This window comes from Ceratotherium simum, chromosome 20 (assembly GCF_057802395.1).
Source record: "Ceratotherium simum simum isolate JZ-2026a chromosome 20, ASM5780239v1, whole genome shotgun sequence".
NCBI classification, from domain to species: Eukaryota; Metazoa; Chordata; class Mammalia; order Perissodactyla; family Rhinocerotidae; genus Ceratotherium; species Ceratotherium simum.
In genome coordinates, this window is record NC_141919.1 from 14,474,401 (window position 1) to 14,501,827 (window position 27,427).

General features: G+C 40.9%; 1 protein-coding gene across 13 annotated transcripts in view; it reads left to right on the forward strand.

Moving 5' to 3' along the window:
• The window catches only part of PRUNE2 (prune homolog 2 with BCH domain), a 346,173-nt gene that overhangs the window by 201,059 nt on the left and 117,687 nt on the right, over positions 1–27,427 (forward strand). For 11 of the 13 annotated variants that reach the window (XM_087444459.1, XM_087444447.1, XM_087444448.1 and 8 more), the window contains one exon: positions 12,803–12,925. The exons of the other annotated variants lie outside the window; for them this stretch is intronic. In XM_087444459.1, coding sequence (XP_087300585.1) covers positions 12,803–12,925 — 123 coding nt within the window. The remainder of the gene's footprint in view (positions 1–12,802; positions 12,926–27,427) is intronic. 13 annotated transcript variants of the gene reach the window in all.

Below are 27,427 nucleotides of genomic sequence, written 5' to 3' on the forward strand. Positions count from 1 at the left end.
TCAGCAAAAAAAAAAAGATCAAAATTTTTAAAAAGGTGAGAAAATACTTGCCACTTACTGGCAAATAATAATATCTTTAATGTATGAAGAATCTTTACAAATTAATAAGACAATAGCTAAATCACTAATTTAGAAAATGGACAAAGGATCTAAACAAACAGCTAATGAATCTATGAAAAAATATTTAGCCTTACAAGTAAAGGATAAAATGTTCATTTAAACCACGATATATTAGTTTTGCTGATATAATTATTTATTTTTTGAATAATGTTGACAAGGGTGTTGTATTCCAAGTGTCAAGTCTATTTCTCTCTGCCCAAACCATGCCCCTTTGGGGCCCATGGAGAGGAATTCTGCAGCCCCTCATTCTTATCATTCTGCCCACTCTGGGACTTGAGTCTTGATCTGCCTCAATACCCCACATCTACACTGCTTCTGCCCTCCATGCAGGGAATGGAAACACTTTCTCAGACCCTCTTTGGGAACTGAGCACAGGTCAGTGCTGCTTCTAGGTGCTCAAACCTGTCTGTGTTGTTCCCTTGTGCTCCCTTCCCATCCTCCTTCTGCTGAGCCCCAGCCCTGTCTCAGGGTCCTTCTGCATCTTTCTCAAGGTCTCCCAGCATCTAAGCTCTCTTCCTTCCCTTTCTGATTCTTTTCCCTTCCCTCAGTTAGACACTTCCAAGTCTATTCTGGGGGCAGAGTAGTCTGGTTCTTTGTCTGTTCTTCCATATCTATCATTTTTTACTTGAGTCATTGTACCTGTTATTCAGATGCATCACCTTAGCCAGGACCAGTGGATGTTCCATGATCTACTTTTAACAGACAAAACTCAGAAAGTTAGATGAAGTACTGGGAATAAAAAGCATGCTGTTTACTATATTAAAATTTTGTTATAGACTGTATCTCTTACTTCTCATGTATGTACTGGAAGATAAAGACCATATGGGGCAGACCTTGCCTTCATTTGGCTCTAGCTAAAATGCCAGAGACTAACACATGTTCAGAGGCCACCCAGGAGAGCTGGGTTTTCTCTGGTCAGGTCTTGCCAAGGTTGAGTGATTTCTTACTTGAGGTAAGTGCCTGATCCGGGGTCCAAACAAAGCTCGTGGAAAGCAGAAAACTGATTCTGAAAGGAAACATGTCCAATATTGTAATTCTGTGGTCTTGCTGGAAAGGTCTTTAGAGTGCAAACTTTCCACATAAATAAGGAGCAGTCTCCTTGTGGAGGTAAAAGTCTAGCTCTTTTGCTTTCCTTCCTGAGTTGTTCATTTAGAGTGACAACTAAAGCTAAAAAAAATAAATAAATGGCATTGTGTGTCAGAAATAAGAATCTCTAGATCTAAGACATGAATTCGTGGTTCTCTAAATATTTGTTCTAATAGATTTTGACAGTCTCCTTCAGACCCCTGCCCTCTATTATACTTCACAGTAATAATAATAGAATAGTAAAAGAATCATTTTTAAACTTAAACTCCAAATAATAATAAAACATACTGTTCTTGACTTCAAAAAGTTTGGCCATTAACTATCTTTCATCGTACTTGGAAGGAAGCCTCATTAGATTTCTAACCGTGTTGTTTCTTGAATGCTTGCTGGATATGATTACACTCCAAATAAACTGAACAGAATTAATTCAAGAATAAAAAAAATCCATTTCTCCTTGTGTGTCTCAGTCTGATATTTGCCATATGGGATGCCCAGCATCATTCTCGCAGCAGGCCTAATTTATGGCAAACACACATCCACATTCAGTGAATACAGGAAAACACAGCCTTTCTCCCCCTTATTGTTATCAGATCAACTGTGGACTTTTTCTTTGCTTTGCCTGCACTGATTCTAATTTAATTAAATGCATATTTTCTGGCAATAGGAGTGGGAAGTGGGTTGCCGCTGGTGGGTACAAGAAGAATATCAACAACATCAAATCGTATCTAGAGAGATGGAGAGAATCAGGGAATTTTATCATGGCCTGCTTCTTAGATTTGAGAATCCAGATATCAGAGGTGACTGATGACATGTTCTGATGTTTTACTGGCATGAAGATTCCCCTTTGCCAACTAGGGGTCATTGTAGCTAGAAGCTCTGCAGTGCTCTATAGTTGACTTATCACTATTAATCTATCAATTCATTCATTATTTCAATAAACCAGGCCCTGTGCTAAGCATGAGAACTGCTGAGACACAAAGACATGGCCTCCTTCAAGTTGCTCCCAGAAGACAGACAAGATTTTAGAAAACTACCATAGAATAAAGTTGGGTACTTGGACTATGAACAAAGTCATCCTGGAGCGTTCAAGGGAGGCTTATGGAGGAAAAGAAGCTTCAAGCTGTTGGAACAAGGACTCTTGATCAGTTCCTCCCTCCAGTCTGTATTTTACTGGCCCATCTGGAAGGCCCATGTTGCAATTTTCCAAGGAAATTCTTCTTAACTAAGAAGTAACCCCTTCTCTATTGCCTTTGCTTTTTGATCCCTGTTCATGATTATCACATAGATATTATTCCTCGTGAAGATGGGGTTGCACATTTATCTGTGGGCCTTGTTACCAGGGAGTTGAGCTCCTCTCAACAGGACCCTTGCCCAGCCCCTCCACACCTGGTGCAACATTAGGCGCCACAGAGATGCTTACTGAAGATTTGTAGACGATTGTCTTTGGTTGTCAATCACCTGGGGCTTCCAGGATGTGAGAGGACAGGGAAGAGCAGAGGCCCAGGCAGCAGAATGTTACTCAATGGTGAAGTAGAAAAACCTCCTCTCTGACTGGGGTTATGATCTCACAGCTATGAGCATGTGGGAAAACCTCATGGGGATGTGTGGCGACCCAATTGAAGAGCTCTCCATCTTGCTCCCAAGTAGACTCCATAGGGAGGGCCTTGTAGGTATGCTGCATATTCCGGTAGTCTTTTCTGTTCTGAATGTTGCTGATTCACTAAGTTTCATTTGCAAAGGGAAGCCCACATTGGAGCCCCCTAGAGTGACAACTTTTATTTGAAAGAGAGCGTGATTCCCTGATACTATGGGAAGACCATTGGATAAGAAGCTTGAAGTCTGGGAATTGAGTGGCTCCACCACTTACTAGTGCTATGAACTCCAGCAAGTCAAAACTTCTTTGAGCCACATTTCTTCTCCTGTAAAATGGGAATAATAGCAACTGCTCTGGCTACATCAAAAAGTCCTGAGGTCTGGTGGGACAACAGATGTGAAGGCTCTTGCAAAAGGTAGAATGCCACTGTCAGGCAGTTCAGGCTGCTATAGCAGAATACCATAGGCTGGATGGCTTGTAAACAACAGAAATTTATTTCTCACAGTTCTAAAGGCTGGGAAGTCCAAGATCAAGATGCTGGTAGATTTGGTGTCTGGTGAAGGCCTGCTTCCTAGTTTATAGACAGCCATCTTCTTGCTGTGTCCTCACATGGCAGAAGGTGTCAAGCGAGCTCTCTGGGGTCTTTTCTGTAAGGCACTAATCCCATTCGTGAGAGCTCCACCTTCGCGTCCTAATCATCTCCTGAAGGCCCCACCTCTTAATACCATCACCTTGGGGATTAGGTTTCAACATATGAATTTTAAGGAGGACACAAACATTCGGTTTATAACAATCACCAAAGTGAAAGGGACTTTTTTGGAAGGTGAAGGTTTGTGATTTTTATATTGGCTTAAGATGGCAATGTACATGGAAGGGGTTTGTCTTGAAGCTGTGCATTCAAAACATTTTCCACAGAAATGTAAAAATGTCAATTGTCCATCTGAAAATATGAGGATGGAGGCTGAAGGAAGTTATGAGGATGCCTTAAGCCCCCACAAGACCCTTCCTTGTGTCTCCCCTGGGAGAGAATGACTCTCAAGATTCTGTACTTGCTTTTCCCAGCAAGACAGAGTCGGGACAGCTGTCTGAACTCTGTCTTGAAGCTTATATACACATCTTTTCCTGAGATTCAAAACAACAAAATAGAGACTCAGATTTGGGAGTGGATTCGTTGAACTAGATGAACCAGACCCGTTTGAGTAATGACTGTGTGCCAACAACTTATTAGTTCCTCTGTGCTTGCAAATCTGAGTTTTGCTCTTTTCTTATTACAAGATTTGTGATGTCTGCAATGTCTAGTCACCAGATGTAGCCTCACTCAGCTCTCATCATCTTCAGATTGGAATAGTCGTAATAACCAACACATCTCAAGTGTTTAAATTATGTCAGCACTGCTCCAAGTGCTTTCTGTGTGTTTGTTTAATACTCACAACACACCGTCATCATCATTATCATCAACATCCCCATTTTACAGATGAGAAAGATTGAGTTTTTCCCCAAGGGCACATGACTAGTAAGTAGAGGAGCTTTGCAACCCAGGAAGTCTGGCTCCAAAATCAAGTGTTTGACCCCTTTGCCTCAGGAAGTTTTACAGAGGAGAAATGAATGGTTTCTAATAATTATCAACTGGATTCACAAGATGTTCTTAAAAGTATGCGTTTACCTGTGCTAACTCTACCCATGGTAAGAGATGTGTCTCTTTTGACTGGAATAGATCTGGTTAGTGAGTTAACATTGGTTGCTTCGTGCTGTTTTGACTCTCATGTCTTCAGTAAAACTAAGGAAATGATGAATTAGGAAATGCCATGTCTTTAGGAGACCAAAATCTTTCAAAGAAAGGGGTCCTTTGAGTTCTGAGGCTCTCATAGTCTATTGCACAAAAAAGTCAGGTGAGAGCACAAAGTACTTTAATTGCTGGTGATGGCTTCAGAAGCCAGGGATTCTTGAACAGAATCTTAAAAGATGAAGAACCAGGTGGAAGAAAGGGCAGAAGGATCCTAGACAGAGAATGTTCTGCAGCCACATGTGAAAAAGAAAGCACAGTGACTGGAAATGGCAAGAAGCTGCTGGCTACTGCTGCAGGATAAGGAGGGTGGACAGTTGCAGTTAGAGGTGAGTAGATAAGAAGAAACTGGGCTGTGAAGGGACTTGGGCACCATGTGATTGGCTTTCTCTTATGGACAGTGGGAGACTGGACTAGAAAGGGAGAGTCTAATAACTGTGGGAGCATTGCAGAGGCCCTTGCCATAAACAGGCCAGGCTGGAGCTGCTGAAGGTCTGAGCCAAACAATGTCTTTGGCTGTGGAGAACAACGGCTGAGTGTGTGAGATGTGTGGGCTTTTCTACATCAAAAGAGAAATGAACAGAAATTTGTAAGAGGAAAAAAGGAAATATATACAAAAAAAGATAATAAACATAGCAAATGATCAATCTTTAAAAGTCAGCAATAAGGATAAATTTATATTAAATTGAATAAATTGATACCTAAGAGAATAAAATAATAAATAAGCAATATAACAGTGTAATCCAATAATAAAATAAAGGGAATGAGAAACAAACTTTCTCCAAACTATCACCAAACTCTCTTTGGTGATAAGAGAGTAAGAAAACCTGTAACAAAGAATCAAAGTGACACAGTATGCCAAAACAATGTAAAAAAGAGTAATTTGGAATTAGGATTTTGGAAAAAGAAATTTTCAGCAACTTTAAAAACATGATGCAGTCTATACAGAAGTCAAAATATAATGATATACACCTGAAATTTACATGTTATAAACCAATATGACCTCAAAAAAATTGATAGGACAGATAAAAAGTGTGAATTTCTAATTGGAATTCTCAGATGCAGCAAACTCTGTGACTCCTTGGTAAAGAGGGGAGATATGGAGGGCCCTGGGGGCAGGGAGCATCTCAAGTATTGTCCCAGATGACTTTGAAAGCCTAGAAGCGATCACCTCCATCCAAATGGCATAATCAGTCATCCTTCTGGCTTCAGCGACTCTCTCTCCTCAAACCTTGCATGCGTGTACCACAAGGAGCCACTGGGTTTCTAATTTGCATGACTCCATTGAGGATCATGCTGTTAAGTGCAATCAGTAATAAAGGCAGAGGAGCAAGTCTAGGAGGCAAAAGAATGAGAAGATAATGAGTTTGGTTTGGAATGTTTTGAATTTTAAAATTCCTAAAGTTCATCTAAGGCAATATAACCAATAGGCAGCGTCTACTGGACATAATAAATAAGGTCTGGGCATTCAGGTTAGTGATGGGGGTGGAAACAAAGACTTGACAGTCGCGTCGTTCTTGTGGAGAAGGATGAAGTAACAGAGTGAAGAGAGGGTTGGTAAGTAATGTGTTGGGAGTAAAGATAAAGACATGGAAGCAAAGGCTAGAGGCTAATGTGTGTCACAAAAAGCAACCAGAGATGGCCAGAAGCTAGTACAGTATTAGGAGAATGAAAGTCAAGACACTGGGCTCATTAATTTAACTCTGATGGACCAAGATCCCTGCGTTGGGCCCTGCTGTTGACTGGCTCATAGAGACAGGGACAGTGATTTTTCAAAGTTCTTTCTACCCTTGTTTCTTTTGACCAATGTGAGCTTAAATCTAATATTTCTTTGAATCTCTGCTGTTGGTATCATTTAGAGTTCTTTTTTTCTTCCCTGTGAACATCGGTTCAAACGTAACCTCATTCACTGGACCATGAATGAACGAAGAGGGATGGAAGTTCAGAGATATCTGTGGAAGCACCGGAGCTTTCTGAATCCTTTCCAAACCTGGTAAATAATTCCTAAAAGATGAGAGAATTCAAATTCTGGCTTCTGCTGAGAATTGAATATTCCCCCAAACTGCCTGATGCACAGCCCCAGTTGAGACCTAATGCAAGTATTTTGCTTAAGAGAACTCACAAATGCGAGGTGCTTCTAACAATATGTGACAAGCAGTGTGTAGCCGATGGTAGGAGTTAGATTAATGCATATTGTGGTTGTCCATTTCCAGCTGCTTTTGTGAAGTCAAACTTTTTTTATGTTAACAGATCACATTATTATCACATTTAGTGGAGAATAATGAGATATGATGGTGATACATCATTGGCAGCTCATAGCGCCATTTGAAAACATGCTTGTTTTTAAGTCTGCAATAATGGGTCAAAGAGAGAGAGGCACACTCCGACATGCACACAGCCACAAACACAGCTCTGAACAGCTAGTCCTGAGTAGCTCTTTGTAAATGCTTTATTACCAGGAGGGAACCTCAACAGTGGCTCACAGGAGTGCCCTATTTCTCCCAATTAGCTAAGAAAATAAAGACATCTCAACGTTGAGATAACTGACCAGTGGGATTTGCTAAAATTCTGAAGAGCACTCTGTATAGAATGAAATGGATAGACACTACCTTTGGGAATTAGCACTGCATCGTTGCTGTAAAAAGCTTGTTTGATGTGGTGAAAACAAATGTACAGCTCGCCCAGAGGCGATGGGAATCACAAAGAACATTATAGTTGCCACACTGGATGGTCGAAGTATTCTCTACAACCAATAGTCTATTCTCTGTTTCTCTCTGTGTCTCTCCTTTATCTTTCTTTCTCCATCTCTGTTTTACCCTTGGAGGAATATGGATGGAGAGAGAAATGAAGTGTATTATATAGAGTAATATAAGGTTCCCGGTCTTTGCCCCATATCCCAAGCTTAGGGGCATGCCCCAAAAACATTCCCTCTGTGGCTCTTGCATCCCATAAATTTTCCTAAACCTTTTTTAATCAAGTTATACTTTCAGCATATGATATTTCATGTGATAATGAATCTGATAAATGTCCCTATTTTGCATGAGGTAAGATATTCTATTTAATGAAAACTTCACATCACTCAAGATTTAGAAGATAGGGAAGAACCTCTTAGGCAGAGGGAATAAGGTAAATCTGATGAGTCTGGGGAATTATAAATTAGGGAGATTTTGTTTGAGTACATGGGGGGGTGATGGCAATGACAAATGAGGCTAAAGGGATGGAGAGAGGCAAGGTCATGGAGAGTCTTAGTGCAAAGCTAAGCATTTGAACTTTATTCTGGAAGGAAACAAAGGGGAAGGGTAAAGGACTCAACCATCTTTGGATTATAAAATGCCAATGGTGTCCCTCAGGAGTTTCCATTTCCAGCAGTGATTATTTAAAACTAAAAACGCTTGCGTGAGGATGTGGAAGATAGAATATGTAGTTAAATTCCCACAGCCGCATGTAAATTGAATTCTCCCAGGTAAAAAAAGGTTGATCTGGTGGATATTAAACGGAATGACATTTTGAGGTCTTGAAAATGGGCAAAAAGTAAAAAATGAATTTCAATGTGGACAAAGGCATTGAGAATCATAACGATTAGATAATTCGCTCCGTAATCCTCATGCTATGTGCTATGGAATATAGCCCTGGGAAGGTCCTGAGACTCATCAGTTCAGATTGTTTATCGATGCCTTGGGCCAGTACTCTGCTTTAGGAAATAATAGTCAACCAAATAATGGGCAAAAACATGAACATATTTGGTCTTTGAACCAAATGGAAAATTTATCCTATCCATGTAGAAAGGTCGTAATACAGATCTGGGAACTAAACATTAAAAATGAAGGTGGCCAGATATATGGAGAATGTTGGGACCAGAAGTAGCCTTAGGGATCAAATGTTAGGATGCCTTTATTTTGCAGGTTAGAAAATGGAGGCTAGGAAATATGACATGACTTGGTCATAGACAAACAGTTTAGGCAGCAGAGCCAGAATGCTGACCTGATCTGTGGTTACCTCCTCCCCTGCTTGCCCACCTCATTGTCAACACCGGATTCGGTTTGGTTTATTATATGTCTTGTGAAACCATCAGGATTTTCTTGCCTATTTCTCTCTCTCATTGGTAATGCTCACTTAATGACTGTATTTCAAATCCTGAATCATTGTCAAATAAACATCCACAACAGGATCGATAGTTCTGTTTGCTCTGTAAGGAGCACATCAATTTATGTTGTAATATCTTTCCCCTACAAGCAAGGATTCGGCATAGGGCAAGGCTGGTTGATGTCGCAAGATGGTGGCAGGGTACCTCCCCCTGAGATATGAGAAAGTGAAGGACAAATACAGAAGGACAAGGAGCAAGCCGAGGTAAGGAGTCCAGACTCTGTGAGGATAAATCCAAGAGGGCCAGACAGACCGCAGGAACGCAGGCACAGAGAATGGACAGTGCGTTCTGGGAGGTGAATGACCAAAAAGTATAGACATGAGCAGAGAAGTCAACGCCATTAAGAATTTCTGAGGAGAAAATCAGGTGCTCAGTGTCACTTTATAAAGTAGTTATTTCTGGGCCGGCCCCATGGCTTGGCGGTTGGGTGCGTGCACTCTGCTGCTGGCGGCCCGGGTTCGGATCCCGGGCACGCACCGACGCACCACTTGTCTGGCCATGCTGAGGCCGCGTCCCACATACAGCAACTAGAAGGATGTGCAACTATGACATACAACTATCTACTGGGGCTTTGGGGGAAAAAAGGAGGAGGATTGGCAAAAGATGTTAGCTCAGGGCTGGTCTTCCTCACAAAAAAATAAATAAAAAAATAAGGTAGTTATCTCTGAATTTCCCTTTGTGTTTGTGTGTGCAGCATTTAAAGAGGCTAAAAATGTGCAAATACATGTCACTATTCAGACAGTATGTTTTCGTCTTGCTGTTTCCAGTGATATCGGTTTTCTCAGCTGCACCAGATGTGTGGCCTCAGTTGGTAAAGTCACCAGCCCGTCTTACTTCCCTCATGGAAATGTATGCCACCATTTGAGGGGACAAATGACAGACGTCAGTGTGCCCTGAACTTGAGTTGGGAACTACACGTGATGTTGTAGGCTTCTGGACCTCACAAGCACTCTTTCTGTTTCTTCACTGGGCACGTAGAATGTTAGTACTTATCTCAGTGGGCTGTTGGCAGGAACAAATGAAGTAACTTTTGCAAAGCTGCTCTCGTGGTGCCTCACACATACCTGGCCCCTCACACGTCATTCTCTTGAGCTCCCCTCAGCTGATCCCACAGTCCACAGGACTGCCGGTTAACGAATGCGTAAACAGTTACAGCTGCCTTGTTTCTGGCTCTATGCCTTTCTGTTTAATCAACACAATACCTACTATGTGCATTTTAAAAGAAACCAAAGAAATATAAGACACATAATTTGGGGAGCTAAGAGAGATCTTTGGGCATTTCAAAAGAAACCAAAAAAATATGAGACACATAATTTGGGGAGCTAAGAGATCTTGAGATCGCCTAATTCAAGACCCTTGTTTCATACTCCTAGAACATTTGCTAAGGTCACACAGCTAGGTAATAGCAGGGCCACAGTTAAAAGCCAGGACTTCTAGCTTCTGGTCTGGTCCTCATTCTCCCATGTAACTCATCCCAGCCATGGAGACATCCAACAGTCTTTGGTGCGTTGACTACTCAGAGAAATAGCGTAATCGATGGTAATCCAGAACTGCATCGCTGCTGAGACTCAGAGTGGACTAGCTCTCTGCTGATTGACCTTTGGTGTTTATTGAGACACTGACTATATATATGTATATTTAGAATAGATGTTTTAACTAGCTCCTTCATCCATACTATATGCTATGTGCTGCGTACTACGGATTGAGGGAGATAAAACACACACAGTTCTTATCCTTGTGGAGCTTTCAGTCTAGTGGGAGAGCTAGACATTACACAAATAATCATACAAATAAATATATACTTCAAACTAATGTAAGTGCTATGAAGAAAAATACAGGGTGCTGTTATGGGAAAATGTAATATTATGACCTAATTTACCTTAGGTGGGGGGTTGTGTAAAGACTCCTTGAGAAAGTGATTTTTAAACTTATAAATCAAGGGTACGCTATTGTAGGAGAAGACTAGGGGTAAGAGCTTTGCAGGCAAAGGGAGTAGCTGTGCAAAGGCTCTGAAGTAGGAAATAGATTGACACATCGGGAAACTGACAGAACATGCCTTAGGAACTGAATGGATCATACTGACTGTGGGGAGGAGAGAGGCCTGGCCTGGCTGGAGAGGTGGTCAGGTCAGATCATGCAAGCCCTCGCAGGCCCGAGTAAACACAGGGTTCTATCGGATTTATTGGATTTTATTCTAAGTACGGTAGAAGCCATTAGAGGACTGTAAGGATAGGGAGGTGGCAAAGAATTGAGGGGAAGGAAGTAAGAACACAAGTAAAGGGATGGACTAGAGACTTCCATCATAGACCAGGAGAGAGATGACAATGACTTGAGGTGGGATGGGGACAGTGGAGCTGTAGTAGACAAATCAAGATATACTTTTGAGTTATAACTAGCAGGATTTTTTGATGGACTGGCCATGGCAATTAGGGAGAAAAAAAATGTCATGGATAAATCTCAGGTGTGTAGTATAAAAATTTGATGGATGTCCTGGATCATTTACTGAGAAGGAAAACACTGGAGGTCAAGGGGGCAAGCACACCCCAGCTTTGCAGTGCAGTCTGCGTGGCCCTGGGCAAATCCACACACAGAGGGCTCCCAATGGCGCTGTAAAGCCGACTCCACTGCAGCTCTCACTGGCTGTCTGTGTGAACAACTGCCCACGCCTAAAAAGGCCATCTTTATTTCAGCCTCATCTTGTGCTTTGGTTTTAAATGGATCTTGGATACAGGTGGCCAGACAAAATGGTCTCTCAACTTCTCTTCCAGGTTAGGATTTTTGATTTTTGATATTTTTCATTCCTCTCTGCAAATTTGTTCAATTCTGAGTTAGTGGTGGTGGATGACTACTTCATTACTGGTTTATTGGCTGATAATCAAATAAAGATAGAAGATATAATTGGATCACGTAGTTATCACAAAAGATTTTTGGGGGATATTACGTAGACCTGAAGGTTTATTTGCACTATTTTGGGAATCTCTTTTAATGCATTTTTGAATTAAAGACTAATAAAGATAACTCCTTAAGAAAATACCTTTACTTTTGCTAACTATGAAATCAAGAGTCCTTGTCCAAAGATGGATTTGACTAGTTACAAGAATCTACCTATTATTCCAGCTTAGTCCTTGTCATTTCCTATAATAGACTTGTATTTTATCAGCAGCCCTCACATGATTTCTTTGCGAAAAATATTTCTCTGTATAGAAGAAAGTTTATCATTTGGAATGTTAAATGCAATTATATTGACATATGGTGATAATGGGATAAAGCATACGGGTTAAAGGTTGCGGGAGCCATGGCTTGGCAATTAGCGATGTAAATGAAACATTCATTATCCATCATGCTGAGAAGTTGATGAACTGTACAGTAAATCTGAGCCCACAGTCAGGACTGAGATAAGTCATTTCAGACAATACAGTGGAGTATTTATGAGCACCAGGGACAGTGTTTCAGACTCCTGTCATGGAGATTTCTCTACCTATTAGTTTATGTTGAATAAAGACCTTACAAAGTCCAAGCCACAATGCTTTTCTTCCACTGGAATAAATATGAGATTCTAAAACTTTCTCTTAAAATGAAGCATTTTGAGAGCTAAAGTGACTAGATGTTGACAATTGATGTTTTCCAGAAAAGTCCATTCCATAAAAAAGATGTACAATTATTTGTCTTGAAGGAGAGCTTTGATATATTTCAAAATAGAACTTTGATTTTGGACAGAAACTATACATTTAGAGATCTCAATCTTTCCCCAAAGAACCTTAATCCTTCAGGTTGGGTTATGCAGAAGTAACTGCTTTTTGTTCAATTTTTCTCCAAATGACTAAGGGAACATTAAGATACTTCAAAAAAAAATAATGTCTAAGCTTTTTGCTTTGCCCACTTAATAATCTTGTGTGTGTTCTCAAGTATTTCCTGTGAACGTGAGTATTGCCCACTCAGAAAATCTGAATCTGCATCAATTTTATCTTACTGAAACCTGTTCTCACGTTTTTTTTTTTAATTTTAATCGTATAAAATAGTGTCTTCAAAAGTGAGAAAGATCATTGGAGAAATGTTAAAAATTCGTTTATTTCAGATAACCAGTGATGTGGATATCAAGCTCAGGAAGTCAACTGGAAAGGCAGTGCTGTTTGGCCGTGGTGCCCAGTCTTTGCCCAGAACCAGAAATACCTTTGCTAACAGCTCAATTTGTTGCAGTGTAAGTAAGGACACATCAGGCCACGTCAAAACTGGGAAAGCTAATAATAATAATAATAGTAACATCTGACATTTGTTAAATTTGGCTTTATGCCATTTCTCAATTCTCTATGATGCATGCTCAGCCAGGCACTGTTCTAAGCACATAAAGTAAATCATCTCAATTCATCCTCCTAATATCCCAATGAAGTAGATCATATTCTTATTTCACTTTATGGGTATGGAACCCGAGGCTCAGAAGTGAGAAATGATCATCCAATCATCCAAGTCCACAGAGCTAGTAAACCTCTGACCATCACGTCATCCTAGTTTTGCTCCAATTTGGGGACCTTCTTCTTTTCATCATCAGGCATCCAGTGCCTTCCAGTTTTTAATTGTCTCCCCCATCAAACCAGAAACAATTAGCCTTTAAGACTTTGAGAGAAAATCATCCATGCCGATGAGTTAATTTGTTGAATTTGTTGTCCCATGTCTTTTTGTGGGGTGCAAGGCTGCATTTCTGCCTTATGGCTGTCTCTTGAAGAGGTTGGATCCAGTCAGTCCTCTGTTCAAAAACACCAATGGCCTACAGCAGTGGTCCTCAGCCTTGACTCATCTGTGAAAGTTGAAACATTATAGTCCCAAGCCTATCTCCAGAGATTCCGATTTAATTGGTCTAGACAGGGGACTAGTCATTGGTGTCTTTAACAAGCTTTTTAGGGTGATTCTGATGTGCAGCTGGGGTTGGAACCCCCATATACAAGATATGTGATCTAGTCATCTCTAACCTCATCTACTATGACTTCCTCCCAACCCTGCCCTCACCCTATTATGGACACGCTGACTTCTTTGCTGTTCCTGGAACATGACAAGCATACTTTTGCCTCAGGGACTTTGCACCTGCTGTTCCCCTTTGAGTGGGACATTATTCCCCCAGGTATCTACATAGTTAGCTCTCTGAACTTACTTCAGTTCTCTGCTCAAATGTTATCTAAACAGTGAGTGCTTCCCTGTCCACTTTTTATAAAATAATATTCCCCTTCCTCCTGATATTCTCTATCTCCCTAATAGATTTTGATAATCTATAATCTATCAATCTATACATTATAATCCATCAATTACCTTGATAATTCTTTGTCTGCACTGCCCCATCACAGCTGACATATGACATACTTACTTGCTTAATTACATATTGTGTCTCCCAAACATTGAAGTGTAAGTTTCACTAGGGCAGGGAGTTTTGTCTGTTTTCTTCACTGCTGCGTCCCCAATATCTAAAAGAATGCCATGCACAGAGAAGGGGCTCAACAAGTATTTATTGAACTGAAGAAATGAATAAATTTGGGAAGATGTGAAGGAGATCTTGTGCCTGAAATTCATTTCTTTAGTCAGTCAGCAAACTCTGCTGAGTGCCTTCCGTGTGCCGGGCTCCGAGCTCTGCACTGCGGACCCCCTTTCACCGTGCCCAGTGTGCCAGACTCAAGTGGATGGGCTGGCAAACGCTCTTGCCTGCTTTGATGGCCCTCTACATGTTTTTGCTTTCCTGCATTCCCGTACTTATCACACTCTCCCTCATAGACTCTCCGTTTCCCCCACTCCGAGCAGGGTAGTGTGAAAAAGCCTCTCTACTAAAACTGTGGTTGACACCCTCTCCCACTTCACTGGGGGATCCCTGAATACTTTCCCTAACCCTTTCTCCCTGGTTGTCCCAGATGCCTGGGGTCATCGCATTTCTCCCTGGTTGTTCTCTGCCCGCCTCCCACTTCTCTCCCCTCCACGCTCACTTCTCAGCACTATACACCCTCAAGTGCCATGAGGCAGGGAAGAAAGGGAAGGGCCCTACAGGAAGCTAGCTGGATGGCAGTGCAGCAGCAGATGTGGGAACCCAACCCAAGAGGAATAGTCAAGAAGTGCCAGGAATCTCAGCTGAGTGGAAGGAAGACCCAGGCCCTTTTTCTGTATGTGTGATGACAGTGAGAAAGGGAATTCAAGGGGAAGGCTTGATAATTCTTTTTTTTTGTGTGTGTGTGTGTGTGTGTGTGAGGAGGATCAGCCCTGAGCGAACATCCATGCCGATCCTCCTCTTTTTGCTGAGGAAGACCAGCTCTGAGCTGACATCTATTGCCAATCCCCCTTCTTTTTTTTCCCTTTTTCTCCCCAAAGCCCCAGTAGATAGTTGTATGTCATAGTTGCACATCCTTCTAGTTGCTGTATGTGGGATGCCGCCTCAGCATGGCCGGACAAGCGGTGCGTCGGTGCATGCCCGGGATCCGAACCGGGGCGGCCAGTAGCGGAGCGCGCGCACTTGACCGCTAAGCCACGGGGCGGCCGGTGATAATTCTTTAAACAAACAAAAAACTGCTTCATAGTAATGGGAAGGGTTTCTCCAGGAGACAAAACTAGACCCGACAATGTACAACGTCTCAGAATAAAGGTTTGGACTCAGTTTTTGGAAGTCCTTTTACACCACTGGAACTGTCTAGCAATATAATGAATTATGTTGGTTCTCTTGTAAGAAAGTGAGGTCTCTATTACTGGGGACATTCAAAGACAGGATAGATGGCCATTGATCTTATAGATGTGCTGGGTAATATATTCCAGTGTTAGCTGAGAAGTAATCCAGTGTGTCACTAAAGTCTTTTCATCTTTAGAATGCTGTCAATCATTGATTAACAAGATATGAGGGGAAAAAAAATCTATGAACTATATGGAAATTATAGATATTTGTGAGGAGTAGAGGAAAAATAAAAATTTGATTTGCTGGTTAAAATTAGTATCACTTTTTCAGACTCCTTGACACTTGTTGCTAACTCCCATGTGATAGTGTTATAATTTTTTTCTTTTCTTTTTTTTTTTTGTGAGGAACGTCAGCCCTGAGCTAACATCCATGCCAATTCTCCTCTTTTTGCTGAGGAAGACTGGCCCTGGGCTAACATCCGTGCCCATCTTCCTCTACTCTTTTTTATATGGGATGCCACCACAGCATGGCTTGACAAGCGGTGCATCAGTGCACACCCAGGTTCTGGACCCCGGGCCGCTGCAGTGGAGCACGCGCACTTAACCACGACGCCACCGAGCCGGCCCCATAGTGTTATAATTTTATATACCGATAACTGTAAGTTGTATTTGATTATGACAGGGAATTATATTCAATCACCATAGCTTGTTGATTTTTCAGGGGTCCTCAGTCCATCACTTAAAAAAAAAATCAGAAGGAACAGTGACCAGAAAAACAAAGATCCTAGTAATGTTGGCCGGTAATCAGGACTAAGCTTCTGAAAGTTTGAAAGGAGTGCTTATGAATCCATTCTGATTATTCACACCATTGGGCTCCTTGTAAAACAGCCCTACGTGTTTCACTGAATCAATGTCATTTGTATTTGCTGAATTATTAATTTTTCTTCTCATGAGTTGATTACTCTGGGAAACTGGAAATTATTTTTCATAGTTATGAATAAGGGATGTTTAAAAGTAAAGTCAGGGGCTGGCCCCGTGGCTTAGTGGTTAAGTGTGCGCGCTCCGCTACTGGCGGCCTGGGTTCGGATCCCGGGCGTGCACTGACGCACCGCTTCTCTGGCCATGCTGAGGCCACGTCCCACATACAGCAACTAGAAGGATGTGCAACTGTGACATACAACTGTCTGCTGGGGCTTTGGGGGGGAAAAAAAAAAAAGGAGGAGGAGGATTGGCAATAGATGTTAGCTCAGAGCCAGTCTTCCTCAGCAAAAAGAGGAGGATTAGCATGGATGTTAGCTCAGGGCTGATCTTCCTCAAAAAAAATAAATAAATAAATAAAAGTAAGGTCAGTGTTTTTATTTCTATCTCTTCCAAAACCTGGTACCTGGAAAACTGATTTGAATGTTTTGAAAGGAAGTAAGAGAATGTAGAACTAGGAATGTTCCTTAGGAATGGAGATAATAGGAGTAGCGATAGTTACAATAGAAGTGGTAGGACCTGGTGTTGGGCTGAGCCCAGAGGGAGAGAATATGTGTCAGATATGTACTTGGGTCATGGGCCTGAAGACCAGATGAGCAGTCGCTGTGCATTTTCCAGAGACCTAGGAGGATTTGGCTGAAATGGGATGATATAAAACCAAGTTTATACCCAAGAAAACTTCAGGAGTTCTAGGGCAAATGTGAACAGATAATTGTCCTTGCATACCTGAAATATGGGTAGAGGAAGAAAATGCTTTTAAAAATGATGAAGTATAAAATGGTCCTCTAATGGCCTTGTTCCTCTTTGTCGTTGTGAAGAGAGGCATTCTAGCTGGATGTCTCATCTCCAGCCCCAACATCATAAGACTTTACTTTTTTGTCCTGCAGTCTTTCACACAGGGGTTTAGCGAACAAGGCCATTTTTCCCCCATGTAAACTTGATTTTCCATCTAATCCTACTTAGCTCAGTTTGGCAAATGACAGAGAGACTTTTTCTTTCTCTTTGGGACTGAAGTGTTGCTTCTATAATTTGCTGAGTGATCACAGTGTGCCAAGAACTTGACATAAGTTCTCTCTGTTTCTTACAACCTCTCTGTGGAGTAGACATTTGTGTTCCCACTTTACAGATGAGGAAATTGAGCCTCAGGGACAAAAAGTCATTTGCAGCTGGTAACAGAATTTGAACTCATGTTCTTCTGTCCCTCAAATCTGCACCCTCTTCGTTACTCAAAGCCTCTAGATCCCACCTGGTCCCTCCATTGTTAACTTTTTATTTAAATCTTAGTTTCACTCTGGTTTAGGAAAGTGAGCCTGTTCTTTTCCCTCTACTCTGCCTAAGTTTTCAAGTAAATAATCTAGTTGTTATTTGAAACAATCCAATTAAGTTTAAAAATATTTATCCTTTCCTAGCCCTGCAGACTTAAAATAGATCTGCTGTCTTCTGAACAGCCATTTCCTCCAGTTTTCACTTGCCCCTTCTCTTTATAATTCCCATTTCTCTACTTGCTTTTTTCCATCAATTACTTTCCACATTCTTTTTGCGGGGTTATTTTTACCAAAATTAATTAACACATGGGGTCTCCTAAGTAAGTTTCTTTGTTGTTAAATTCCCTTTACCAACCAGTTGTAACATAGGAACCGGTAAGAAACGATTCTGACATTATTATTGCCCATATTTATAGAAGATGTGTTAGTTTGTATGGGATGTTACTGCAGGGTGAGTGTATGACAACTAGAAAGCCAAATAACATGAATAAAGAATAGATTGTCCAACAGAGGTCAACTTTTCTTCCAGTTTTTCATTCTGGTATCCTCCCAGGGTTTACAAAGATCTCTAGTTCTTCAATGGACAAGGTTTAGGGGTACCATGAGCTCTTTATTTCATTCCGTCTCAATCAGCACGTATTAATTCAAAGCTTTTCTTGAGCTGGACTAATTCTAACAGTGACAACAAAAGATCACTTTGGTACGGTAAAATTAACTTGAGAATAAATATGTGCTTAAAGTAACAGAAACTAGGGGGAGGTGGTAGGATCTCAGATAATAAATTCCAATTTAAGAAGCAAAATAAGTCAGAGGGAGAAAGACAATTACTTCATGATTTCACTCATATGTGGAAGATAAACAAGCAAACAAACACATAGATACGGAGAACAGATTAGTATTACCAGAGGAGAAGCAGATGGGGGAGGGCGAAAGAGATACAGGGGCACATTTGTACAGTGATGGATGGAAACCAGACCTTTGGTGGTGAAAATGATGCAGTGTATACAGAACCCCAAATATAATCATGTACATCTGAAATTTATATAGTGTTATAAACAACGTGACCTCAATAAAATAAATAAAAAATTTAAAAATTGGAAGAAAAAAATAGAAATTATATTGTTTATTTGATTAGATTTTTGTTTCTTAATATAAATTGTTCCTTTTCCCAGATGGGAAGGTTTTGGAGCAAATATGAACTTTTCCAGGTAACAGAAAGGAGCAAAAAATGACTTTGTTGTGCTTCCCACCTTTCGTTAAAGCCACTTAGTTTTTGAAATCCGTGTGTGACTGCCTATCAATAACTTACATCATCAAAAGTTGCAGTTAGCCTTCCCGAGGGAAGAAGATTTTTGCAAAGTCACGGAGGCTGTCTTCCTTTTCCTTTAAGAGTTTGTTAGAACTTGGCGACATAGTTCCCAGAGTTTCAAGACTATGTATGAACTATAATAAGTGATTGGATAGGCTCAACCCATGTGTTGCTGTGGTTGCAGAGGCTCAAAATGACATTGTAATTATTTTAATAATTTAAATAAATATTTTCGACAAAATGATTGTGAATATTGAGCTGAAGAGTCCATCTCTCAGTGAGCCTTTCCCTACCAGCAGCTAAGAAGCCATGTCACTTCTGTCTGTAGTGGGCACTGGCATCTGCTTGAGGAGAAGCGTTGCATTTTGGTGCCAGGATAGGGGAAAAACAACAAACAACAAACAGAAACCTCTTCCTTCAGCAGCCAGGGAGCAGAAGGGAGGCCTTTCCCAGTTGACTCCCTGGGTGAAAGCTGGGAGTGGAGTTCAAGGATTCGTGGGTTAAAGGCAGTTCGTGTTACACCAAGTACTCTGTTCTCTGACTTCTTGTGTGGCAGATTTGCTGCAATGTTGCTTTGTATTTGGCATCGGTATAGTTGAAGCATCTTAATGAACCCACTGAGTTGCATGCTGTTTGTGTTTTCCTATCACGAAGTGAGCATCCGCGCTGCCTTTTCATCAAGTAAAGCCCGAGTGGCTTTTCCTTCCTCCCTCAGCACATGGTCTGTAACACACAGCTGAGTGGTCTGTGGTCTTCGTGGGCAGTACAGGACTATGGTGGCTTCTCCCCTTGGGAAATGATGGGAAATAAACGCAGAATGCATTAGCAGATTCTCAGGTCTCCTCTTCAGCCAGAATAACATTTAGGTTTGGCTTTCCTGTTTTCTGGTTCGCACTGAATTTTCTGAAAATCAATTTGCTGAATGAACATTTAGCAAATTTTAAAAATAATGTGATTTACCACAAACTGTTTTGATGTATACATTTTACAGCCATTCAGGACTCTGTTCAATGTTACCTGAACACCATCCTTAAACACTCTATTTAAAATAACCATTCCCACACTGACACCAGGCAGTCCTTCACCCCTTGACACCATCTTTGTTTTCTTCATTGCGCTTCTTCTCATGTGACCTTGTTATGGCTTTTGTTTGTCTCCTGGCCAGCATATGAGTCCACTTGAGCAGAGACTTTGTTCATTTCTGTAGCTCTCACTCCTAGAAGGGTGCCTGGCACGTAGTAGGACTTCAATGAATCTTTATTGAACGTTGAATAAATAAGTCATATTTAACAGCTCTGGAGGATTTCACTTGTTAAAACAAGCATGTATTATTCCTATAATTAAAATTTTTGATAAAGTAAAATGTTTTTGGTACTAGGAATTATGCAAAGTAAAGAGTTACAAGTTCTTTTTTAAAAAAAGAATGTAGCATAAAATCCTTGCAGTCTCACACCACACAAACATCCAATGATCTATCATTAAATCATGGGGAGACCCAAATTATGTAGGTGATAAGAAATTCAAAGAAAGTGATCAGAGTAGAGTGAGGTGAGTACAGATTTTTTTCCTGAAGTGAGTCTTTTATGAGATGACAACTTCAATTTTCTCTACAAGCCAAAGATAAGAGACCTGAGAGTAAATGAGACATGGCTGGCTGGAGATAGAGACTTGGGAGCCATTAACACTGAGGTGCTAGTTCAAGTCCAGAGTGTGAACAGCTTTCTGCGGAAGAGAACCATCCCTGTGTGATCCTTCTCCGCAGGCAGCAGCGCTGGGCTGGCCAGGGTGGGGCTGGTGGGACTAGAATGAGATGGGACCACCTCTAACCTGCCACTGTGTTGCATGTAGCTGGGGAGCAATTTCCAAATCATGGAATAAAGAATGCAGAGGTTCAGAGAAATGTGAGTGTACAATTCATCGTTACCTCCAGCCCCTCTTCCTCTTTCAGGAGCTTAAGCGAGGAACCAAGGATATTGGGAAGCCAGGGAAGATGAGAGTAGCAAACAGTGGGGCTGAGAGGTAAATGGGACAGTGGTCTGAATGAATACAGAAGCCAATGTCTACTTCCATTAGCTGGGTTTTTATACCACTGGTAGAGTTGTGCCGGGCAGGCTGGAGTCATTTAAAGACTCGTGAGAGACTGTGTAATACATATAGAGAAAGCCGATGAGTCTTTAAGTTTCCCCGTATTAGGAGAGGAGGAAGAATAGCAGTCAGCAAAGGAAGCAGGGAAAGAGTAATGACAGGGTTGTCATGCTGTCATAGAAGCTAAGGTTCTGGAAAATATTTTTTTAAAAACAGGTAATCCGTGGGGTCAACGGCAACTGGGAAGTAGACAACAAGAAAAAAAAACCATTCTATTTGAGTAGGTCATAGGAGACTGTAGTCTTATCCATCACTAGGTATGTGTGAGACACCATTCTAGATACTGGGGAGTACAGCAGAGAATAAGACAGGTGAGGTCCATAACTTCACAGAGCTTACCTTCTTCTTGGGGGGCAGGTGTGGTGGTGATGGTGGAGGTATTCAATAAACAATAAATAAGGAAAATAAGGTAATTTTGAGTAAGGATAGACTGTGTGTGTGTACATGTATGAACTGAGAGTGACAGTAGTAGGGTGGGGCTGGAGTATAATACTTCAGATTAGATTAGATAGTACTCACAGAGGAAGTGATGTTTGAACTCCCTGTATGACAAGAAGAAGCCAGACATAAGAAAAGCTAGGAGCAGAACACTTTAATCTAAAAAGTGGCAAATCCAAGGGCCCAAAAGCAGGAACAAGATTGACATATTCAAGAAAAAGAAGGCCAGTGTGATTGGACCTCAGAGAGTGGGAGGAAGTAGTACAAGATGAAATGAGAAAGGTGTGTAGGGACCAAACCATGTGAATGAAAGCAGGATTCCCAGAAGAAATGGGTGTGAAGACACATTGAGAATATGATCCAATTGTCCAAGAAGCTTAATTTGGCAGAGAGAAACAGAATGTTCATTGGTTCAGATGCAGAATCTAATAATACATGTTTTATTTTAAATAAAGGAGAATTGAGTGGCCTTAAAGATAAAAAGGGAAGAATCCATAAGGAAAGAGAGATTTGTCCTTTTCCTTCAGTGACCATTAGTAATCTATACTCCCCACAAAGCACACGACCATCCCCTCCATGCTGGCATGAATCTTCCTAGATAGGCTTTGCCTGGGCAGTGAACATATGGTATCCCCTGAAACTTTCAGCTCTTCTTGTTTTTGACCCATCACAGTCCGTGGGAGGAACTGGGCAAGTAACCTGTCAGCTTCTGGTTGATATGCTAAGTGTTATGATTGCGTTTTCTCTGGGAGAGAGTAGAGAGGAGCCACATCTAATTCAGACTTGGGGTGAGCACTCCCAGATGAACAGCTGACACTTAACTTATAGCTCACTTAGCTTACTGCACTTCCTACATACTTACCAACACCTACATGGCCCCCAGTACAACAGGCACGGTACTAAGTCCTATTCAGGTAACTTGTTTAAACCTCACGTATCTCTATGAGGCCAGTTTATTATCCTGTTTGATGGATGAGGAAACTGAAATTAACTTGCTCAAGATCTCATAATCAGGAAGTGACGTAACTGGGCTTCAAACCCAGGTAGCCCTAACTCTAGCACCTGGGCGCTTTATCCTTACACTATAATACCACCCCTGACAAGAGGACTTCAGTCTTCATACAGTTTGAGATAAGCCTTGAAGGAAGAGTAGTTTGTCAGGTGGAGAAGGAAGGGGATATTGGTGTGGAAGGAACAAAGATATGCGACAGCAGAGGTGTTTCAGAGGAGGCAAGCATTCATTGGGGCTGGAGCAGAAGATACAGTGGGGAGGTATGGAAGCCACTTTTTCAGTTTAAAAGAAAATAGCATGTCAGAAAGTGAATGTCCAACGTATGCTGCTCTCATTTGAAGATTGCCCTGTCTGGGATTGTCTTGAATGCAACTAAAAGCACCTTATGTAGTTTTCTGGAACAAGATTGCCAAGTTGCTGGAAAATAAGTGTATCCCTTTAGGCTTCTCTCATGTTAACATGAGCTCGTGGCGAAGGGCCTTGCTCTGCAGCTCAGTCTGATGTTGCCTTCAGTTGGTATGTACCTACACCTACATACAAGAGTCAGGACTGAAGGATGCACACCAGTCATTCTGTATGGCCGGCAATTTGAACACATAAAAGAAATGGAGAGAACTTGGAGAGTTTGGAAAGGGGTGGGCTAGAAGACAGGAGTAAAATTACGACGAGCATCTCACAACCTCTCTCTGAGTTTGTTAAGAGATGAAATGAATATTTGTGGATTTGGCAGACTGATGCAGAACAACTAGGCAAACTGGTATTAAAAAGTAAATTTTAAAGGTGGGCCTCTTCCAGAAAGCTCAAGCCAAGCAGACAACATCTAGATTATTCCTGATCATAGTCACTCTCTCTCCCCACATTTCTTCACCCACCACCCTCATCTTCTTTATTAATAGGTCAGGATGACTTTTTCATATATTATCACACCTTTCAATGAGATGATAGAGAGTATTGTCATTAAAGATTTGGAAACACTTTAAACCCTTACAGGACTCAAATGCAGCACTTTTTATAAGTAAAGTAGAACTTAGGGCAATAAATCACTTCACAACACCACCAGTATGATGACTTCCAAATTGGCTAAAAGATTCTTGTTCCAAAACTTCTTTTTGTTTAAAGTATAAAAATGATTTCGGAATTTATTCCAGATCTTCCGGGGGCTGTTAATGCAACTAAAGTTATATAACCATATATATATATATATATATATATATATATATATATATATATATAATTTTTTTTTTTTTTGAGAGGAAGATCAGCGCTGAGCTAACATCCATGCTAATCCTCCTCTTTTTTTTGCTGAGGAAGACCGGCTCTGAGCTAACATCTATTGCCAATCCTCCTCCTTTTTTTTCCCCAAAACCCCAGTAGATAGTTGTATGTCATAGTTGCACATCCTTCTAGTTGCTGTATGTGGGACGCAGCCTCAGCATGGCTGGAGAAGCAGTGTGTAGGTGCGTGCCCAGGATCCAAACCCGGGCCACCAGTAGCAGAGCATGCGCACTTAACCGCCTAAGCCACGGGGCCGGTCCTATAACAATATTTTGAAGTCTTCTTTTAAATATGATAGACCCAATTGTTTGACCACACATGATAGATAATATGTTATAGCTCCAAAGTAACGTTATTTGGATCATAATTTAGGAGTCATTTTTAAATTGCATCTATAACCAATACAGTAGCTATTATTTCATATAAAGCTGTGAATAATGTATTCCAAAAGCTAGATAGGATAGATGGATAAATATATTGCTATTTGGAGTTTATACTTTTTTTTTAACTTTGGTCAATGTTCTCAAGACAAAAATTATTGAAAGAAGTATTTTTTAATTATTTGGTGAAAATTGTATATTTCTGTCAATGTTTTCTAAAGACTTTTATTTTCCAATGGAAATTCAGAGCCACCTAGTGACCAAAAATAAAATGTCTAAAATATAAAACATAACAAAAAAAACCTCCCAGCAAAAGAGAAAACCAATCATTTGACCCTGGTCTTTGATGCCCAAGGATAAAATTATATCCAGCTCAGGTCTACAAAATAAGAGTTCCCACAAGTTCAATAGAATGAGTCTTTGGTTCATTTAGGGGTTAAAGACTCCAAACGTAGACTTGAGATGACTAATTTTTGCAATGTTTTAATACAAATACCACTTTATCAAATGAGAAGTGTGTGACCTACACAAATACAAGCTACTATTCCTCACAGACTCATATCCTCGTTCTCGATGATATGGTCTACCCTGGAGCAGTTTATATATTTTCTCTCTTGAGAAAAGAGAAGGAGAGTGTCTTACAGAAGATAGGGCGGATGGTGGAAGGAGTGAGCGAGGTATGGGGCAGTGCTAAACTTATTTGTTTTTGAGCATAAGGATTCAGGCAATTCTAGTCCATTTGGTTTGACTAAATTCAGCAAATCTCTGTTGAGTCTTGCTATGTACAAGTTCCTTGCTAGGCACGAATGTGGTAAATCTGAGGTGTGTTTAGGGAGCCAATGTATTCAGCTTGGGGGAAGTAGAGCTGCAGGACATAATAGGAAATGAGGGTGGACAGGTAGGACATAGCCATGATGTGGAACTCTGTGACACTTACATGCTACTTTTTGAGGACTTCTGACTAAAGTCATGGAAAGATTTAGAAAGATTAATCTCGATGCACCATGCAGGTTAAAGAGATGGCAGGAAGAACAATGATGTTGTTCTGATAGTTTTGGACAGAAGTCATAAGCATACCACCTAGAATTACCAAAGTCAGAAGGGAAACAATGGTGAAACAAAGAAGAAAAATCTTTGGTACTGATATGGGGGAGTAATGGGAGGTACTGTAAAGAGTGACTCCAAAGTTTCTGCCCTAGATGATGAGGAAAGAGAAATGATACCAATAATGGAAATAAGGGTCCCAGGGAAGTAGCTGGTGTGTCATGGGGAGAGTATGAGTTTGGTCCTGGATATCCATTCACTCATTCAGAAAAGTGTGTGCAGTGCCTGCTCTGTGCGGGTGCTGAGGCTGCAGTGACATCAACAGGCTCCAACCAGGGAAGAGGAAGTCAGCTCCACTTGTACACCAAGGGGCCAGATGAGACTCAGGTGACAAGCTCTTTGCCAAGTACATCATCTTATTTTAATTAATTTATTTAAAATCCATAACAACTCTGAGAGGTAATTATTATCATGTTAATTGTACCAAGGGGGCAACTGAAAGTCAGAGAGATACAGCGGTGAGTTCGTAGTCACTCAAGAACTCTGTGACAGAGGCAGGCTGCAAATGCACTATTTCCATGACACGTCTTACGGTTGTCTCCAGGGAGGAAGACCCAGATGAAGAGGTGAGCCTGGTCAGCTCAGTGGCCTCAAGCTAAAAGAGGACTGTTTCTTCAAATCTGCAGTCTTCTTCTCCAGCCGTGCCTTGCACTGGAGCGTAGCAGGCCTTACAGTTTTTGTTCCTATTCGCCACCTCCTGATCCGCTCCTTCCTGAACACTCTGTGCCCTCTCAGGCTTTATTGCCTAGACTAGACCCCTGGTCAAGGGTGACCATAGCATAGAGGAGGGTCAGAGCCTTGGCTTTGAGTTCTCAGCCATTTGTTATCTGTGATTTTTTTTTTTCTGGTCAGACTGCAGAAACTTCTTGGAGCCTCAGCCTTCTCATGTCTACAGTGGGAGAAATGCCACTTGCCCCTCAGCATGGTGAGGGTTAAATGAGATAACGTAGATGAAAGCACTTTTGTGGATCGTAAAGTTCTACGGCGTATAAGATGCCTGCATCCTTTCCAAATACCCTGACTCACCAGAGCAATCTTTTCCTCCCCTTGTAATTTCCACTTGATTCCTCTGCAGCACTAATCTAGGAGAGCCCCCAGCACCAGACTGCAAATACTGAGATTTATACGTATAGATTCCTCTAAAAACAAACCAACAGTGGCCAGACAAGATGGAGAGTTCAGTCCTAGTTAGTTTCATCAAGCCTGCCTTTCACTAAGTTCTATACAGTTTGCCCCAAGAGGCTTATTGCACTTTTACACATTAAAAGTTTCAGAAGTATAAATACTATAACCATACAAAGAACTGCATTTGGCAGTGTAATTATTTTCCTTTCTTTTACACTTATTTAGTTTTGTAAGTTTTGAGTAATTTTGAAACTTTACATTTTCTTTTAATCTCCTGATTGAAGATAGCAAACATTAACTGCTAATTAATTATTATTTTCAATTAAAATTATTTAATTTTTAAAAATTATTTTAATTAAAAATTAAAATTAAATTATGTTTTTCAAATTTACAAAACTAAGTGTAAAAGGAATAAAAAACTTTCAAATGATGTGTTATGTGCTTTTTAAAACGTGTACTTCTGAAGTCATTAAAGCTTAAAACTGCACTAAGACTTTTGGGGTGTATTATATTTATAAACTAATGCCATTTTTCTCAGATTTTCTCAAAGTGTGGTCCATGGATGACTGGCACCAGAATCCCCCGGAGTGCTTGTTAAAATGCGAATTCCTGGGCCCTGCCTCAAATCTCTTGGGTAGGGGCCAGGAATCCACATTTTAAACGCATTCCTTAGGTGGTGTTTTGTGAACTCGTGAACTAGTATTTACTTTCAATGCTGTAATCTCTTGACCATTCCACAAGAAACAAAGCTTTGGGTTTCATTAATAAATTCTCCCCCACCTTGATTCTTATCACAATTATTATTACCAATTGAGTCCTTCACTTTGGCAGTGATTTAGTGGCATTTTCTAATATTAATCATCTCCAGCAGAGAACCTCAGAATGGATTATGGGTCCTTTAGTTTCAAAAATTTCTGTTTTAATCTTAGTTTAGGCCCATTACTCATTTACATAAGAGTAAAAGGCAGTTTTCAACAACTAACATTGCTCAGAATGTAGCCAAGCCATCAATAAAAGCTTCTCTTTGAGTTTGTCA